This window comes from Acanthopagrus latus, chromosome 10, assembly GCF_904848185.1.
Source record: "Acanthopagrus latus isolate v.2019 chromosome 10, fAcaLat1.1, whole genome shotgun sequence".
NCBI classification, from domain to species: domain Eukaryota; kingdom Metazoa; phylum Chordata; class Actinopteri; order Spariformes; family Sparidae; genus Acanthopagrus; species Acanthopagrus latus.
The window spans coordinates 19,103,819-19,124,348 of NC_051048.1; the positions used below are offsets into that span (position 1 = coordinate 19,103,819).

The following is a 20,530-nucleotide window of genomic DNA, read 5'->3' on the forward strand; positions in this document are numbered from 1 at the left end:
TGTCCTGGGAGATGCCCAGCTCTGTGGCAATGCACTGCTGTGTTTTTCTTGTCGGGGATCTTGTCAATTGTCTCCTGTGTGGCGACAGTGACCAACCCTCCACAACAGGGTAATCCTCCAGGACCTCTCTCTGCCATGTTTGGATTCACCAGCCCACTTCCTCACGGTGCTGTAGGAAGGGGCTCCCTTCCCACAGCACCGTATCCATGTGAACCTCCCTGGGCATAAGACCGTGATGCTCAAGGTGGATGTTGTAGTTTTTTCACCGACAATGCCAACATAAATATCACAAAACTTTCTGCATTGTCACTCACAGAGTTGAACTGCACTTGCGTGGAACGAGAGCTCAACAACTTGTCTCCTTCTGCCTTAGGCCATGAACTTGTAGAAGCACACACACACGCACACACACACACACCCACAAGCCAGGGCAATTTTTCCATCAGGCATACAATCTAATTTTTGAGAAGTGCTTGAAACAAATTGCTTCAACTATTCATGGTGCTGCCCTGGAAGCCTCTCAACAAACCTTTTTGAGATCTGCACTTTTATTCAACTTAGTGCTGATTACTTTTGGATGGATGCTTTTTATATGAGATAAAAAAAAGAATCTTATAGAGTCATGTTTAATTTGAATCATAGTTTCCTCACAACTGGAAAAATGAAATAAAAGCAGAGATTAAATTAAATGCGACCTATAGATACCTAACACTGCAAACATTTAGTCATTTTGAAATGTTGAATCTGAGCCGGTCTTAAGCCTTCTGAAGAATGCACTTTGTTTAACATTTTACAAACATACAGTTTTAACATATATGTTCCTGCAGGTTTGGATGTATTTTAGCAAACACAGTATCAGCTTTTGAAGTGAGTCCAGCTACTGGAAAGCAAACAGATCATTTCATTAATATCTTCCTCCAAATACCATCATCCAAATCCAATGATTCTAAAATGCCATACTGAAGAAATCTAAAAACTATTTTTATAATTTAAAAACAAATGCAACAAACTTTTATCAGCTTGGACTGTTTGTTTACTGCAGGATCTGCCATCGGGCCTCCATCTGATGCCGTTTAATGTCAGGTGTTGAAAAGCATCACACAGGATCAAACGAGTGACTAAACAAACTCATTAATGCACGGCTCTTCCTGCGCCCTCAGCACTCTTCAGCATGATGACGGGCTGAGCGCTCATGCATTGTGACGATTTAGTATCGATTTAGCGTATAAAAAATATTGCATCTGGACATCCAAATGGGTATCCAAATTGTTTATAAGAGCCTCAGTAAAATAAATCCAATAAACCGCCTACTGTGAACTGTAGATGTCTTCGCTCCCCAGCGTTCTCTTATGTAAGCACAAAAAACAGCAAGTGGAAAGACGGAATTACATGTGGGGGAATAATACAGGGAATATTTCCTGCTGTTAATAACACAGTGTGTCACTTTTGCACATTGCAGAAGCAGTAAAATATGAAACAAAGCATCAATAGCTGATTTTCCCTTGTTACAAGCTTTTTCGCCCACTCTCAGTTCTAACAGTGCACACATCACTGTAGGTTAATTAGCTGCTGTAGACGTGCAGCATATTCCTCTTCAGCCCTTGATTTGAATATGCCTCACGTCCATTGCAGGCCTTTACTGTATGTAATGTATGGCCGATAGCAGCCTTAGAGCTCACATTAAAACCAACTGACACAGACCTATTGATGGCGAGCACAGCCTCAGGATCCAAACAAGAGATGTCTGATTCAGGGGCACGTGGGGGTGCAGAGGCCGCCGATAAAGGAGCGGTTTACATGCTATCAGGCTCGGCAAGGGTCAAGCTTTATCCTGCACCATCATCTGTGCACAAAGTGAGTGTGAAGACAGTGGGGAGCTAATACAGTTTGGTTATCTCAGGTTCGAAATGCCAGCAGGGTCAGCCGTGGTTCCAGAGGCCCAGATCACGGAGCACAAAAAAAACAAAACAAAACAAAAAAAAAAAAGCAACCCACCACGTCTGATGTTGGATGTGGCGCTGAGTGCTGGTGCCTTGAGATTAAAGGAACAGGAAAGGGACTTAGGGAGGGGACTTATTCTGTTAAGATATACTGTCTTGTGCACGATGTGATCAAATGTAAAGAAGGAACTATTAATTAAATTCTTGCAATTTAACTCAAATTTTAACTATTTGGCTAAAAGTCATTGTTTGCATGTGACAGCGCTACTGCAATCACATTTAATTGTCAGCAGCGTATCTTCTCTCCATTGATCGTGAGCATATAGTTGTATATTATTCATCTCATATGTTCCAGGTGGATGGTGAATCCTGTGCATGTTCATGTGCATACATGCTGAGGGTTTTTAATGACACCTTAATGTTAGATTGGACCTCCTCTAAACTGAGAACCAGTAACAGCAGGCAGCAAACATGCTTGTCTGACTGCACAATGTTCTCTTCTTCCTTTTTGGCTGGCGAGACTTCACGGTTTGAGATGAAAATAATTACCACCAAGTTTCTTCCACCGTCGTGCCTCTCCAAGTTGTAGCGCATCTTCCTTTGTGTGATTTCACTCTAAATTATGTATGAATCACATAGCTGTTTTCAAGTGTTAATAATTTATAGAAATGCCCAAATGGCTCGGCAGGCGAAAGAGTAAATGGTGGTGGGACCGAGGGTAGAGCAGCGCTTTGTGGCTCCCATTTATGTTCTGTAATTATTAATCCTTTGTTTCAGGAAGATGAAATTGAGGCAATGGGGCCGGCATCAGCAAATAAGCTGTAGCACGGCTGTCTAATTTCATATGATTATCACAACAATCGGTTGCAAATGAAGACATGAGGAAATTGGTGCTCTCAATGTGCAAAGCGCTTTCAGAGGTGGCCTGCTGAAAATGGAATCAGCCACCTCTGAAGGTATTGAGTGAAATTACAAAATTTGGTGCGCCGTTTTGGTTGTTATTGTGCTGGAAAATGCACAAAAAGGACACGGCGGGGATGTCGGTCTTCTTCTGTGTGCAGTGTGTTCACCTGTTTATGTACAGAGGGGACAGGCCCGGCACCAGACATCTATAAATGTTCCCATCTGGACTAAATCAGAACCATCGTGGTCATCTTTTAGCCCCCAAATAGTTGCATTTGGGCTCTGTCCTTTCTTAGACTGGATGCAAAATTTTGGTACAGCTTTCCTCCAATTAGTCCTCCTGAAACAATCCTATTCCCTGGCTTTCCAAACCAATTCCACCCACTTAAGGAATTGAAAACAAATATGAAAAACATTTGTGTTAAACCAGGTTCACGAACACAGCTGTGAAATAAAGTGCAAAGTAGTGAAACTGCATTTATTGCGGAATCCACAACGTGAATATAAATCAGGAGGACAAAAGCACTTCATTCAAAAGCATACATAATTAAAAACCTTATTAAAGAAGCCAAAGATTTGTATATGGTTCCTTTGCATTAACAAACATGTGGTAGAGAATTGGGCCATGCTTGTAGATATTAGCAGCAATGTTAAGTCAGATTTTTTACGTGGACCCAAAAACCCTTAGAAGGTTGCCTAACTGTACGTTCTGTGCTATCCAAAGCAGATAATGTTTTTAAATTAGATCCCTAATCTCTGGAACTACGTTTTTCCCAAAGGGTGCAAAATATTCTGTGCCTACTGAAAGGGGCGTATTGTGTTGTTGGACTTAAATCTCCCTGGTAATTATCTTTTCTCTTGATGGCATCACTGGGCCTTTCTTTATTAATGGAGATCATAATGCTGCATGGATGCGAGTAATTTCCAGGACTCTGAGGAAATCTTGCCTGTGGAAGATCAAGAGTGATATCCCATCACTTCTGTCCCTAGGTGAATGGTCTAACACGATAGAAGCCAGTGCTATCAGTGAATACATGCACAACACAGATGGAGTCCTGATGTCAATCTCTGCACATGACGGAGGTATGTGACACGTAGGGTGCGGTGGGCTCACTTTGTTGCCAGTGAAATGCATCAGAAATACGAGGGAAGGGACTCATTGTGGTTGCTTTAATAATTCAGCATCCATCAGCTATTCAGGAATTTCCTGTGGTTTGACTCAAATCAATAGTTCTGACCCACTCTTTCCCTTCTGTTGTCTTCATTCACTTATCTTCGACTACTGACCTTTAATGCATGTTTAAATTGATCCTCAAGGATCCATTTTTATCATTGACTTTTAAGAGTGACACTACTACAAGAGTCCCTTCACCAGACACCAGCAGAAAAGCAACATAGATATCAAAGTAAGAGTAAGTTAGACAAATACAAGGGAGCATCTTGAGCTTCCACAGGGAAATCTGGAGGCCCTAAGTGACTGATAATACTATAACTCAACTATGGTGGCAGTGAGTGGCAACTCCCCGGAGTGAGCAGAATTTTATTGCTGTAATACCTCCTTCCTCTTCCACTAATCACAAGGCTGACAGATAAAAGCCTTTGTACTCACCCGTCATCCACGAAGCAAGGGTATGGCATTTGCTGGGCAAAAACACCAAGGGGTTGGGTCTTTGACGTGTGCGCTCGTATAATGCCGTGGTCCATCATGTCCTGCAGGTAGGCGAAGCCTCCCCATATATAGCGCAGGTCGTTAAAGGAGTTGTCTCGGGCCCCGGGAAACCATAACCTTATTAAAAAGAAGACACACCATGATCTGTCTTAGCAAAGGGCAAGTAAACTACAACCAGGATGGTCAGAAACATAGTCAGGGTGTAATGACTGTTTTTAGAGGTCTTACTGTTTGACAGTAAACTTTTAAAGACACAGAAGATCTGATCTTTTTGTAAACAGAAAGGACAATAAAACTCAGGACCTCTGGGCTTAAAGGGACACTTTGACATTTCAGAAAATGTGCTTCATCAGCTCTCTTGCTGAGAGTTTGAAAGTAAGATTGATATGACTCCCAGGTCTCCACTTTAATATGAAATTAGTGCCCGCAGGCAATTAGCTTAACTTAGCATGAATATCTGAAAACTAGGAGAAGGAGGAAACGGCTAATCATGGCTCAACCAAAGGTAAAGTTAGCACTACATGGTAAGTGCTGTTTCGTGGATTGTTGTTCGTGTTTGTTTCTTACCATTGGACAGAGCCACTCTAAATCAAGGAGGGCTAATCGGCACTTCAACAGTAAGTGACAGTAGTCAAATATGCTGTTGTGTCTCATTAAATTAGTCACACAGACAGAAGTTCCTTCTATCTGTGGCCTTGCTGCTACGTGTTTGTATGACCAAAGTACGTTTCAGATTCTAAGAATTGCAACTCTGGCAAGAACCGGTATTGCTGTAGGTGTCACCTTAAGTACATTTTCCTAAATCTCATCTTATTCCTTTAAATAACTTGTATGAAATGTAATGTATTGTTAGTCAGTAAGTAACAGTTTTGATAGATAGGATCAGAGTCCCTTACCTTTCTTTCAATTTGTTGCTGCGCTCTACCTCTTCGATGTCCATGCGGATTTTGTATTTGACATAAGGAGGAGGCTGGCTGGCGTCTTGCTGGAGGTTCTCAAAGACAACACCGGCCCAAAAGGTACCGTTTTCCAGAAGGTCCAGGGCTTTGGTCACCAGATGGCCTTCAGTTGGGAATGCCTCAAACTTATTCAGGTCTAAACACTGTCAAGAAAATACAGAGGTATCACAAAAACTTACTTTTTATATGCTTACAGCTATTTCCTCCCATTCCATATACATCTTTAGCATCCACAATAGAGGGAATATAACAGGCATACATGAACTCACTAACAGAACAGCAGATGGATATTTAGCAAAAAGTCTCACCCAGCTATTGACTAAACCACGCAGAGTCTAGTTCCAAATTATCTGGCACTGCCAGGGGGTGGGAAATGTTTTGGGCTTCAGACAAGCAAATGAGATACAGGCTCACTCGCACTCCCTGCTCTGTAGCCTTGTCCCCCGTTTCATGAGACGATAATGAGCTAACCATCCTGGGAGGCAGTCACACCTGACAGCTGTCCACACATCTCAGTGCTGCAATAGTTTTATCATTTCCCCCCAGGATCCTCTAGTCTGTATTCTATATCAAGCCCCGGTGGGAAACAAAACATCAGAGCAGCAGCATTAGTTCGGCACATAGTGGTGAGGATGTCGTAGCAGTGGTATGGATACTTTGGCCTAAAGTTTGGACAAGTGCTGAGCGAAATATATGGAAGAAAATTCTCTTCATAGACTCAGTGTGTTATGATATACTACATCATCATTTCAACCAACTAGCAGTACAGATTCTGTTCTCAAATGCTCATTTAAAGTAACTGAACATCAGTCTAATTTGAATCTAAATGGCCCTTTGAGCCTCTCGTGTCTGTATTTAATCTTTAAATATCAGCACCATCCTCTGTCTCTGCACGCCTTTTCAAACAAGATATTTTCAGGAGAGACAAAGTGAGATACTTAATGCATTTTGGTTGGTATTTTTGTTTTTTTGTTATTAGTGGGCCAGCTAAGCTGTCGAATCCCAACCATCTGACTCCCACTGTGGCCTGAGAAACTAGCACGACTGATAGCTTGCCAAACCCATCTTGGCCCAATTCAGAGGGAACGTCAAGGGCAAAATATTAAGTTGCTCTGGTCAAGATAGTGTCGTGGTTGTGTGGATGCTACAGACCTATAGTTAAGTGATTAATGCTGGTGTGTCCCGATGAAGTTTCTAACACTTGAGTGGGTTACTGAAGGATGTGCTTGTCGGGTGGCTGCTTGAGTGAATACCATGAAAGCCACTTCCTAGGTGAGTCTCATATTGAGTGTAGTGAGATACTATTTTGACCAAAAATGAATAAAATACACTTTATACATTGTGTTGTTTTTACAGTGCAAGCAAAATTTTACAATGCAGCATTCCCAATAATGAACTGATAAGTCATCTTAAGCTCATAATGAAGTATTATTCTACAGTTTTGTTTGCTACTGTTACTGCTGCCATGAACTCCTTCATAATGACTTGTTATGCAGTTTACATGACTATCGCACCTCACATTTATCTTTCATAATCCCTCCATTAATATCACAATCGTATAAAATTGTAGGGCAGTTCATAAATGTAGCCGGGCAGCAGCAGTTCGTGGCTCTAATTTGGACCAGTGCTATCAGAGGGATGCAGCCTGATTCTGCAGTGTTTATGCCGGTGGTGGCATAGTGGAGAGAAGCCATGCCAATTATAAAATCACCACAGATTGTTGGGCATTGATCTCGAGTTGTTAATTTGCTCACACAGATTATTATTTCAGAGATACAAATGAGTCATTTCTGAACACATATCATCAAGGCATTTACTTTCTCTACTTGCTCTTTCTAGCATCTTAGCACTTGAGGCTTAATGGCCTCGTTCGTTTTTCAATGTACTGTATGGTAAAGAAGTCATTTTTGCTGCAAACAGGCATTGTGCTCATCATTTATAATGCAGAGGGTGCATGCGAAAACAAGCAAACAAAAAGTAACTGAATAAGGGTAAAATCATGGTTTTCATCAGTTTAGCCATGAAAACGGCAAATTTTCCTAATTTTCATTTTCGTTCCAACAGTTTAACTGATTATGGTATATAGAATATCACGCTGGGCCCAATTGCCTTAATTATATTGCATTATTTGCCTTTTCTCTACTGTACCTCCTTAAATCGGCTTATCAGTGCTGAAAGAATACACTCATCAACCCAAGACTAGAAGAAACTGCGCATCTCCCCCCAGATGTCGAGAACACACCACAGTACAGGCGGTCTAATAACTCTCCCTATACTGGGTCACTTTGAGAAATGCAATTTCTATTAGAAAATAGACTGTGTTATGTTGGAATTTCATTGGCCATGTATGGCTAACCCCAAGGGCCCAACATGCCATTCCACCAGCCTGTGGACTGATATAAATGTGTGTGTGTGCACGTGTTTCACACATGTCAGGGTGTGTGTGTGTGTGGGGGGGCTTTGTAGATGTGTTTGATCACTCGACGCAGGGATTGAAGGGTTTTGCTGCAAACTGTGCCACAGATCAATATATCAATGTCAACAGTGTGTGTGTTTCTACTTAGAGACACCACTCTGTTTGATGCCTTTACACATTCTCTATAGTCAGGCTCATAACAAGGTTTCTTCATGATTATCACGGAAGCAATGTCGTGACAGATCTTCCTGTGTGTTTGACAGTTTGTTAAGTCGAGGATATTAAAGTTTAATGAATAAAAGATCGAAGCCTTTTTTTCTCAATACGCACACACACACACACACAATGACAGAGATAAAAAAAAAAAAAAAGCAAGATAAACCCCCCCCAAAAAAACCTACATATCAAGTGGAAAAGTCTTGATTTTGGTTTGAACAGCAGCAGAGCACAGACACAGCAACAAAAGAGCCGAGAAACAAAATGTACTGTGCTCAACACGTTGTGCCTCAGATACAAAGCACTCCGCTTACAGACTGTAGCACCCCAGACGTTCTGCCAGATTTGTGTCACAGCTGTGAACAGCAAGATGCAGGGGTAAGTGTGGCAATTATATCAAGGATACAGGACTTTCACCAGATCACCGCCTTAACGGTCCCCCACTGTATTATGCTCATTTTCAGGGTTCATACTTCCTGGGTGTCTTTATTTTCCTTATACTGTCCATTACTGCAGCACCTATATTCATCCTCTGTCTCCCAAAAAGTCCACTTTGCTCTGATTGGTCAGCTCTCACAAGCTTGAGCAGGCACCACCCACCGTTCTGCCAACATTTGAAACCACCGCCATGCTCGGGGCAGGTAGCGACTGTCACAACCTGCTCCGGCTCATTTGAAGCCACAGGGCAATTCTCTGTGGACTGAGCACAGGGCACCTTTAGTAGTATTTATGTAGCACCTAGGCCTGCTTTATAATCAAATAAAAACCATGGCAGTCTCACTTTATACAATATGGGACCTTTAAGTCTGTAAGTGAAAACATAAAAATGGGAAAATAATAGACGCTATGAATAAATTGTAATCTAATGTATATTAAATGCGGAAGATGATGCTGTGCTGGTTCTGCATGGCTAACGTTAAATCAGCTGAATCATGTTTTTGGCAAACTAACAACCCAGAAAAACAGCGGAAACATTAGAATTTCACAACCTATTTCTTTTGTTTGAGTGCTTTAAAAAGGTCACACAGCCCTTGTTTTAATGCCAAGTCCAACCAAAGATACCACATGGGTAATATCAGGTAAATCAAATAAATAACACAGGAGGGAGAGGCTAAAAGAGAGCAGGAGAGGGATGGCAGAGAAAATGTCTTGCCAATCTCGTCAAAGTGTGAATAACATTTTTTTAAAAATCTAAAATGTCAGAAAGTCTGTGCTTTTTTTTTTCCTTTAATCAAATCTCTCACTTCACTGGAGAGGTCACAGAACCCTCCGGTGCATGAGTGGGCTGGCAGCCAAGTTCATGAGGTAAAATAACAGACAAAAGAATTACATACACCAAGGAAGTTGGAGAGGAGCTTCATGATTTGGGTAGTGGTGTTGTGGACATTTCGCCAGTCGTAGGGCTGCATGCCGGGTGGACGATCCTCTGGAGGTCCGCTGTACAGGAAGTTGGCTAGCCGCTCGGCTGTCCACCCTGTGCCGCCGAGACGCTGGTTGAAGACAACAGCAAACAGCGGATTCGCCAGCAGAGTCTGATTTAAAAAGGCAAGAATATGGGTTTAATCATAGTCATTCTGGTTACTTATGAGAGGGTTAGAATGGATGCGACATGAACGCAGTGCAATTTGAAGAGAAAGTAAGGGAGGTCAGCTATGTTCACTGGTGGCAGTGACATTCATTCTCCTGCAGAATTAATTAGGAGTGCTAAGATAGATGGCACTGTTGTACCTTCGCCTCTGGGAATCAGCTATTCTCCTGGCCGGGAAGTGCTCATGCACAGCATACATTATGAATGTACAGCACACACACAGCATATTTGCATGAACATACATTAAGTAGAGTGAAAATGAATGCAAATCAAATCTGCCTGTATGCAAACACACAAACACAACACACAAAACACAAGAGCAAAAAAACAGTCAGAGGCAAATGCTAAATCTCCTCTCTGTATCCTCTTCACTAACATGATGAGAGACATGTGTGTGAAGCCTCTTTCAGTCTTCTCGGGTCACGTATTAAACAGCAATTGCTCTAATTATGTGATGAATTAATAAAGGTGACATGCTCATCTGGGAGCAAACATTATCTGCTGCCGCACTTAAGCCCTGCATTTATACAAGACATGAATATGCATAGGTATCATTGTTGTCAGAAATAAATGGTTGTGAACTCCTCCAACAATAGCTCTTACATTATGCGATAGTTTCACTCCCACCCATAGGTTTAAATGCATTGCCCCAACGATTACCCCCTCGCTCCCACCCAGTATGAGTGCTACTGTGAAATTATAGCGCAAATATGAATATGGCACTGTTCCAGTAATGACAGCGTTGCTACATAAAAAAGAATAATGAAGAAAAAACAAATTAAACTAAACATGACTATGATTATAGATGTGTTGATGGAGGAAAAGTGAAAGGGAAACTAAACCCCCTGACATAATAAGTAAATCAAAATATACGTTCAACACCATTTATAATTTTGGATCACAATTCAAAGTGGACAGTGTGGACTGGAGAGGAGATGAGCGTCTAAAAGGAACTTGGCCTTTGAAGTGTGAAAGCCTGAGCTGAGATTCAGATATATTCTGGCCAGTGCAGTGGCATTTCAGTGTCAACACTTCTGATGATATTCTGCTTAACCTTAAGACACAGTGTCAAATTAAGCAATCTCTATGCTGCATGTGACCTTTCGATGAGAAAAAAAAAAATCTGCACATCCATCTTTGTGTGTGCAACATTAAGGACATGACCCCTCAAAAATGTGTGTACTTCAAAAGTCTCTGAGTCATTTAGAAATCACAGCAGCAGAATCATGCTGAGTAAAGTGACCAGAACTGTTTAACCGGCTCAGTATCATAATTTTCAGTGGCATTTGGGGCCTGAGAGATACAAGCTTGGTCATGTATCAGATGACATGGCTCGTCATGAGAGGCTCTTCCAGGGGAGAGAGAGAGTTAACTCTGATGCTGCTCCACTTGAGATAGGTGTGAAGTTAACATCTGCTAATGCTGGCTATTAGCTTTTACCTTCCTGCGAATATGCTGCCCCCAATTTGTTTCGAGGATGAATTTGACAGATTGCCAGTTCTTACATTAAGCAAACATATTTAGACTTTAAGTTATAATCCTTTTTCATTTTAATAATGGCATGTGACTGACCTGTGTAACTGTATCTCTAACTCCTAACAGCCTGACTATTTACTGAGCAAACAAAGCATTCTGCTGCTGCTGCTTCACTTTAAGAAAGCAACATTATTCAATTCTCATCTCAAATTAACATTTTCACCACTATTGGACACAGGATAACTTTTCAGCATTACATGGAACAAGACAGCCAGCTATAGTGAGCCATTGGATGAGGTGTTAAACTGAAATGTCACCTTCGACCTCCCAGAAAGGTTATTCATTTTACTGTGTTCGACTGTTGTGTGGAGAATACTACTACATGAACTACTGCAGGACTGCAGTTACTCACGGGGTGATGGAAAAGGCAGATTATTGACTGGCTTTCTTTATCAGAGCAAAGTGAGACTGACTGGACTGTAAACGCTCTGCTCCAAAAGACCTGAAGCATTAAACTGCACTTATTATCACCATGGTAACTGCGGGCGTCACCAAATTAGCCGCGGCTGAAACCTTAAAGCTTTCAACTCCAACATGTGAACACCGTGTACGGCATGTGTTGTTATGTCAAACACATTTTTTCAACCAGTGTTGATGGTGAGCTGTTTCTGTGCACTGTGTTCTTCTATCCAGCTCCACACCCTAAATCTTCTATCTGAAATGTAGCTGTGGTGGTGATGGTAATTGGTCCATCAACGTAAAACGAGTCTGCGACCTTGAAGGACCTCTGAAGATGACAAACCTCCGAAGCCACGAGCTCCGTAGCGAGAGGTGCAGAGCAAGGGAGCTGGGCCGGGAGAAAATGAAGACAAAGGAGGATTGCCGGCCCATTTGTGTAAAGGTTAGGGCTAGGGTAATGAATACCCTGGCTATATGGAGCTCCCGATGTCTGCTTCCCTGCAGCTGCCTATAAGCTCATTTGGAGTGACACTGGAGTAATGTCAGTGTCAAGGAAATACGGCGAGAGGCAAAGAGAGAGAGAGAAGGAGAGCAGGGAGGGAGAGGGAGAAGTGGTGGTGAGGAGTCCATGTCCTCTACTTCTATAGATAATCCTTTCTGCCCGGATGAAAATTATCCTGCACTTATCCATAATTACTCCCCCCCCCCCCCGTTTTCCATATCTAACAGAAGGTGCGACAAATTGATATACACGACATGTATATTCTCACCTGCAATATATATGAGTCTTACCGCTTTCAAGCCTTTAGTGATTTTTTTTTTTTTTTACTAAAAACACCAGGATTTCTGGGAGAAGCTAAAGGATTTTGTGTCGCTTTACACATTCAAATGCTGTTGCCTTTTTATGTGGGCTGCAAAAAAATAGCCCATCATCCTCTGTAACTTAAATATTGTTGTTTTAACCCTCTTAAAATAACAGACACAACTAAATTATCAACATGTTCTTGTTGATTAGTACGTTTCGAGGGAAGCTAGTAGGCAAATTTTTACCTTTGACTGGCACAATGCTAAATGTTTCACCCTGTTTCAAGTTTTCTGCTAAGCTATGACACATTGGTCTTTGATTTCACTCAGGGCAAGGACGCAAATAAGTCCTATCTTCTTTAAATTCTGTACTGGTAAATGTAAAACAGCATCATACACAAGCTCAGACACTTAAAACCAAAAGTACCTGACCATATATTACAGGTTTATAATTAGAAAAACGTGTAACTTTCCCTGTTTTGTGCTCTTATGCAGATTCATACCTCTGTTTTGGCTGTCTACTGGAAAATATTTACATGTTTTAAAGTTCAACAAACAAACAAATTACTTTTATATAATTTGTATTTAGTGCACAGAGCAGGCCCTGCCCACTGTTCTTATCATCACAACCTCACCAAAGTCCTGACAGCTGGTTTGAAGGTTTAGTTTCTGAATGAGGATGGTGTTAGTTCCTCCATGGGTGAAGTGATTTGATACTTTCACAGTATTTATGGCGCTAAGACCTGCTTAGAGACCAAAAAATAAATAAAAATCTCACATTCTATAATAAGTGACCTTTAAAATTTCTGCCAAAAGAAGACCAATTTCTTACCCGGACTGCTTCAACTCGAGGGCTATTTTGAAAGAGATCCCAGACACGTGGCCCGAGTTCATCCCACGAATCAGCGAGCTCTTTGAGCATGGCCAACGCGGTGAATGTGCTGTTTGCCTGAAACAGAAGAAAAGAAAAACAATATAAAAACAATCCAGTTATCTCACCTCACCCTGACTGAAAGCATACCCACTGAGCCTCTTCCTTTCACTCTGAGCCAATCCAGACATGAAAGTACTTCACATCTTAACATTTCAGCTAATCCCCAGAGGAACTCATCACATCGTAACACTGCCACCCCCCACGGTGACAAATGTAAATGGGGTTATTTACCCCTGAACATTGACTTGTAAACAATCTATGTCTGGTGTAAAAAGGGCCTCCTGCGCCAGTACCGGGCCGCTCGCTGTGAACTCATTATGTATTCGTAATGCAGAACTTCTCACTGCCTGCCTGTTGTTTGTTTTGCTTATGCAGCTATCAAAACGATGCTAATGTCTCGGAGAAATGTCATGTCATGAAAATGCATTACATTCGCCACGTTCCACGTACAGGCCCCCCGACTAACTTGTGCATTATTTTTATTTTTTGTCCCAGGTGGTGACTGTGTGTGACATCCAGTGGTTTTCATTCCCTCACAGGAAGGCATCTTCGCTGTAATTGTTCTGATCCTGTGTACACAGAATATTCAAATATGCCCGGAAAACAAATAAAAAAAAGTTTTTTCAGCTTGTACATATCACAAACCAATATAAGCAAGATACCCAGCTAGTTTTCGAGCGCAAGATATGTCAGTGTGCATTTAAATACAGTACATTTTTCTCTCCAGACTCACCTCTTTCACTATGAGGCGAGCAGCAGGTGTATCAGGTGCATAGAGGACTTTCCCTTGCAATAACGGCTTGAAGGTGCTCCAAATGTAGCGCAGACCAGGTGTGCCCTCCAGGGTGTCGACAAGGGTCTGACAAAAAGCATCTACAGTAGAAAAGAAAGAGAGCGGACAAGACAGGGAAAGTCAAGCGAAGACCGAGAAAATACCAGCACATTCCTGATGCTCTTTCAAGGGACAAGAGGGGAGAAACACGGTGTGAGATCCACAAGATATCAGAGAAGCTAATAAATATTGAACATGAGCTTGAATTCGTATGTGGGCAAAAAGGAACATGATATATGAGCAAAGCAGAGTTTGTGAAACAACTAAACATACATCCACTGTTTAACTAACTCTATCATATACACTAATACATTACAGTTTGGCAGCAGCAACTCTGAGGTAACACACTGGAATGCACAGATAAAATTCAAGGACAGAACTAAATCAAACTACAGGTAAGTACACAGCACCCCGCGTGTACCCTGTAGGGACAGTATTGATGTAATCACTGCACTTCAGATGATACCCATTACTCCTTACGCCTGCTGATGACGCCTTTCTGAAGAGTCTTGATTAAGAAGATTCTTCAGTTTTTTTCTGACGCCATCGTGAGTTGTAAGCGTAACGATGTTTGTGTAAGGATCACAACGAGTACTTTGAGCTGACGGCAGCTCCCGGCGCTTTATGAGGCCATTTAGTAGGAGGATGGTTGAAAGAGTTGATTTGGTTTTATTGTAGCGTATTGTTAGGAGAGCCAAGTAATTGCCAGTTTTAAATGAGTCATGTTAGAGGATTGACAAACTGACAATGACTTTAAATGTAACGCAACATCTTATCTTTTCTTAAAACATCACTCATAAGGAAGCCTTTGTGGATGTTTAATGCCTGTTCTGGTTTTATTGCTGCACTTTTTTTAATATTTTCGTTCACTTCTGTATGTTACTTTTGTCCTTTATAATGATACTGCCACTCACCAAATATACCTATGCAAAAATAAATCACAAGAAAATAAAGCATGAGGGATGTTTTGTGATACAACTTTCAGGTTCAGACTGCCAGCCAAAATTCAGTTTTTGGCATTTCCTGATTGGAAAGCCATGTCACCAGCACAAGTAGTGACTGATGCCTACGCCGTGACCACAGCAATCTCTACAGATGTCTGAACCCTAAAATCTGATTATTTGCAAATAACTGAGCAGATGGTCTGTCTAAAAGAAGGAAGTATACATTCTAAAGATAGGGATGAGGAGGTTAGCTCATTCATTACTTGCCTTGCCACCAACATTAAAAGGTGCAATATGTAAGAATTTTAGTTTGAAACACTCAAAGGTTAACTCACAGTGTGAAGAAATAACAGCTGTGACATGTTGCAGGAATATTTACTGAAGTTAACACTCTTACCAACCAGCTCCTAGCCACAATGTACCTCGAGAGGTGGTAGTCCAAACGACAGCAACAATCCCGCAGTGCTCCGAGCTCACAGTCCAGAGAGAGTTGGCTAATACGACCGCTAGCTGTGTGGTTAAATAAGCTTAACAGCGAACCAGAATTAGCAGCGGTTAGCAATTACACTGGTGATATGCTGCCCCCTATTTGTTTGGGATATGACTTCAACTGCTGGCTAAACCTTCCACATTGCACCTTTAAAGTAGTTTAGAAAAAAATAATCTCAAAGTGTAGCTAGAATCTACAATTACAGCAATCAGATAGATGGATAAAGTTTATTTTGGATATTATTTTTGTAGCTAAGAAAGCTTACTATCTAATTCTACCTGTCAAAACACACCATTGCTTGCTTATTTCATACGTCCAGAAGATTACATTATGCAAGAGCGTGCCTGGGAATGCCCTACCTGAGCTTATGAAAAGCTCCCCTGAAGTGGATTCACGGTCAGTTACTGGTACATATCTTTATTATGCATCAGCGACCAGAGAGCTGCAAAGTGGATGTATTTACAAAAAGTTATCAAAAGTTAGGATTACTTTAGCACAGAGGTAGAGGAAAATACAAGTCAAGAGTTCAGAGCTGAGTACACGAGGACAGGCTTCTGTGTAGCAGAGCAAAAAAAAAAAGAAAGTCAATATGCTCAACAGCGGCACAATCATTACTAATTTAACTTATCTGCCAACGTGAATACTGCCAGGTAGGAAGAGCACTGAATAGGTTACATGAGGCCCTGCACTGCAAGAGTCTGAAGCAGAAGGAGAGCTGGTGCTTCATGGAGTCCGCCTCACACTGCACTGTGGTGGATAATCAGACAACTGATCAATTCAGTGTGTCGACAGTCAATTTGATCGCCTGCCTTTTCTGATCGTTTGCTGAGTATACCTTTTGTCCAGACACCTGTCATAGCGTCAGCCCTTTCTCCGTCCTCAGTCCTTTTTCATTTATCTCCTGTCAAGACGGCAACAAAACCTCAATCCGGCACTTCTTCTCATCTCACCGGGGCAACCATTCTGACCCATCAGGGAGATTTTACCAGCCATTTTCAGTGCAATTAAATGTTAGCCTTTCTGCCTCTCGGCCATCTTTCCCAGGTGCTCCTGGGAGGTATGTGCAAGGGCAGCTAATGGCCACCCCTTACTCTGAGTCTGGCCAGCTGTTCCCTCCGCAGACTGCACAGATGCCACTTCCTGCGATCATGACACTTGAAAGACAGGAACAGCTCACCAGCTCTCTGCTGTTAGAGACACCAAAGACTTTGTTTTTTTTATAAACTGGGTGGACTTCATATCATGCTTGTCAAAAATACTAAGATTTTTGATTGAAAAACAGACTAGAAGGCTTGAACGTAGACTGATCACCTTGAGACAGTGATTCACAATCTGGAGATCTGGAAATGTGATGTGATTAGAAACTATAAATATGACAGGTCACAAATTGATTAAGATGCTTACAAAAAGTATATATTTCTGTGACACAAAATGATGTTCTACAGTGTCCCCTTAGATATTGAAATTAACAACACTATGACCTTATCAGGCCTTGTAAGTTATAGAATCTTAATGTTTAATTATAAGTCTCAAGCCCACTTTAAAAGCTGCCAGGAGGAGTTTTTTTTTTACCACTAGTTGGCCAGTATTTTTGTATGTTTTGTTGCATGCTCTTGCGCAGGTGACGTAAAACACATTCCTGATGTTAGTTCAATGCCATTACACTGACTGACAGTTGGTGGTAGTAAGACACAGAAATAATGCAGAAATAAGGAAGTGAAGTAGATGACTGCAAGCACCCAGCTATGGAAGCAAAACAAAGCAGGATTTAAAGTATGCAAAGAAAATGGCTTTGCAAGATCTCCAAAATACACAATGTGTGTTGTTGCGATATACTGAATGTGTTATTGACTTGATTCCAAACTCCTCAGGGTACCTTAAAGGTGGGATACAAGCTTTATTTTAATAGCTCACAAGTCAAAGTGTTTGGGAGACACTATCGTTTAGAGGTTGAGGAAATCTAGAACAACTGTGAGTCTGATGAATTAATTTGTTCAAACATTTCTCAGGTTTTTAAGCTCTCCAAACACTGTTCAAAATGTCATCAACATACAAGGATTTTTTTCATTTTGTCTCTCTATACCTCTGAAGACTTTATCTGTGTGTACAGTTTGATAGCTCCTTTCATAACAATATTCAGATTATCAGAGCTATAATGAGAACAGAAAGCAGTGCAAACGAACCTTGACCAGCAAGTTCAGGCCAACTGTCTGACTCAAAGACTGAAGCAGTCCAGTCAACAATGGAGCATGAATGTAGCTGGCAGTCTTTGTACCGAGGGGAACATACATCCATTTTTGATATTCTGTGTACTGAAGGGAGCATCAGATTACAGAGGTTACACAGCCTCAAAAGTGGTGAGCTGTAGCTCTTTTCTGACAACAGATCTGCACTTTATTACCAAACGGCAGAATGAAAGAACAAGAGAATCTGTTCTTTACACCGGGTTTAGCCACAGTCAAATAATTGCTTGGAGCCTCAAGTCAGCCTCTCAACTTACCTGGCAAATTTAATCAATTTGAGTTGCACCCTGGAGATGGGCTCGATCCAGCACTACAGCGAGACAGTGCCGCCGAAACACACACACACACAAATCCTGGTGCCACACACGCACCGTAGCGCACGTGCAATCGCATCACACAAGGAAAATCCTATTACTCTGGGTTCACTTGTATTCCAGAGTGAACACACACACACAAGCACTTACATACACACACACAGACACACAGCATGAATGTACACCTAATACGACACGCCAGTCTAAAGTGAGCCAACCCATGCATCAATAAAGCAGTACTTATTTCCTACAAGCAGTACAATTCATGTGCTGTCTTGCAGCATTCCAACGGGAAGTCAAATAAGTGTGAATAAATGTCATTGAAGTCACTCTCATAAGAGAGAGAGAGAGGCAGCTCTGACATTCAGCAGTATGAGACGAGCCTCTCTCTCTCTCTCTCTCACTGCCTCTGCCTTCACCAGCTCCAGTATACATTAAAGGGATGTGCTTAAAACTAGAAATAAAGGGTACCAATTACTAAATATTCAATGAGACACCCATAGGCGAATACTCAGAAGATGACAGTGTGACTCTTGAGATAATTAGGAAATGTCAGGGAAAATCACTCCAGTGAAAATAGGAAAAAGTCTAAATGACTGACTGAGAGTTATTTTGACGGATCAACAAAAGATGCATTAAATTGAAAGGCTGACGTCTGCAGTGGGTACAAAGTATACTCACTTTGAAACACGACATCTGCAACAGATACCGTTAAAATGTCACTTTGATTAACAGTATTAGGTCAAGTCATTGATGAGCCATTCAAATATTCCACCAAACAACATGCACATTTTCAACAGCAGGAAAAAACAGCCTCTAAAGTAAGTCCTATGTTTATGTAAGAACCTCCAAATGCATTTGCAAAATATCTTTTCACAAATGTATCCAGCTAATGTATGACTGCAATGTAATCACTTTATATCCATGCTAATCTGCTGGGCAAGTTTTGAAAATGGAAACAACTTAAAACTAGTGTTTACTGTCACAGAAGAACAGTTCAACTACTCTGTATCGTGACTCAGAAGTTTTCCTTCTGCTGTCAACCATTAATTAGGAACGGACCATTACTGGGCCTCAGTGTTGGCCTTTATTATTGCTATTCGACTATTCCTTTGAGTGTACTTTTACACTTACAAAGCAGTTGTAATTGGCCATTATGCAGACACACTCCGCACTCCAGATTCATTTAACTGTACATAGAGCAACACAATGAAATGCCACGGCAAATCCAAAACAGCCATTAGCATGCTAACAGAGATGTTAGTGCTTATTTTGTATGGATGATACAATGTTTTTGCTAATTAGTGCTGGCACTAGCATGCGATTGCACTTTACAGTTCTGCTTTATTCCCAGGGAATAAAGGCTTCTTATTAAAATCTAATTTTGCAAAGTTTCCTCCAAAGAACAGCTGTTTAATGAAACAGAAACACGTGGTCTCTAATGAGCACGAGGCTACAAGAAGTCACTCTGAAGATCTCTTTCCCAAGGATTTTATGGAACAAAACGTATTCAGTGGGTTTTCAAAGCTGTCCCTGACACATCACCAACTATCTTTTGGATTATAATAGTTGAACATAGAGCCATTATCCACAATCCTTCTATCTATTTTCGAAGTATGACAAAGGGTCCATATCAAACCGTTTATCTTTACATGTTTTATTAGGTTTTAATTTCCATTGTACTTTCAGTAACATTAAGCAGGTGTGAGGAGAAATAACATTAAATAAACTCATTTTAAAGTATCATGTGAAAAATGTGTAAAAAACAAAAGTTTTATTTTCACATGATATTATGTTTGCAGAATTGGAGCAGAGAGAGAACCAAGATAAATGCTTATCCCTGTGTGGAAGTTACCATTCCTTAAATGACTAAAAATAGAATCAGGTGCACTTAATAAGTAGGTGCAAATGATAAAGAAGTTTGTTAGTCCTCAAGGGTTCTAGCCATTCATCCAGATCAGAATTATACATTCAGGTGTGTGATAACAAAAAATAATAGTAAAAACTTACATTTCAGAGGGTCTGTTTAAAGGAAAATAGGGTCTGTTTAGAGGAAAATAGCTTCACAATGTCGAGGAATGTTAGCAACAACAAAACCTTGATCTGGGTGAAGAACTGTGAATGCAAAAAATGAGATGAAATATCTTAAATCAAGGCAATAGATATGATGTTGAATGTCAGACAAAGTATTTCTTCTTCTAGTTTTTAGTAGAGAACACTTAACTTGTTTTAAGCGATTCTGAACTTAATCAAGATATTATGACTCCTCACTGAGATTTTATTACTGCTTCTGAGTAACTTGATGATTGACAATAGAATTACCAGAATTATAAAAGCTGTGTG

At 41.0% G+C, this 20,530-nt stretch overlaps 1 protein-coding gene across 8 annotated transcripts in view; it reads right to left on the reverse strand.

Moving 5' to 3' along the window:
- LOC119027099 (phospholipid-transporting ATPase ABCA1-like) overlaps window positions 1–20,530 on the reverse strand; it is a 169,539-nt gene that overhangs the window by 100,405 nt on the left and 48,604 nt on the right. For all 8 annotated transcript variants that reach the window (XM_037111973.1, XM_037111974.1, XM_037111971.1 and 5 more), the window contains 5 exons: window positions 14,098–14,237; window positions 13,263–13,379; window positions 9,438–9,635; window positions 5,409–5,614; window positions 4,453–4,629 (listed from right to left, as the gene is read on the reverse strand). In XM_037111973.1, the coding sequence (XP_036967868.1) occupies window positions 4,453–4,629; window positions 5,409–5,614; window positions 9,438–9,635; window positions 13,263–13,379; window positions 14,098–14,237 (838 nt within the window). The remainder of the gene's footprint in view (window positions 1–4,452; window positions 4,630–5,408; window positions 5,615–9,437; window positions 9,636–13,262; window positions 13,380–14,097; window positions 14,238–20,530) is intronic.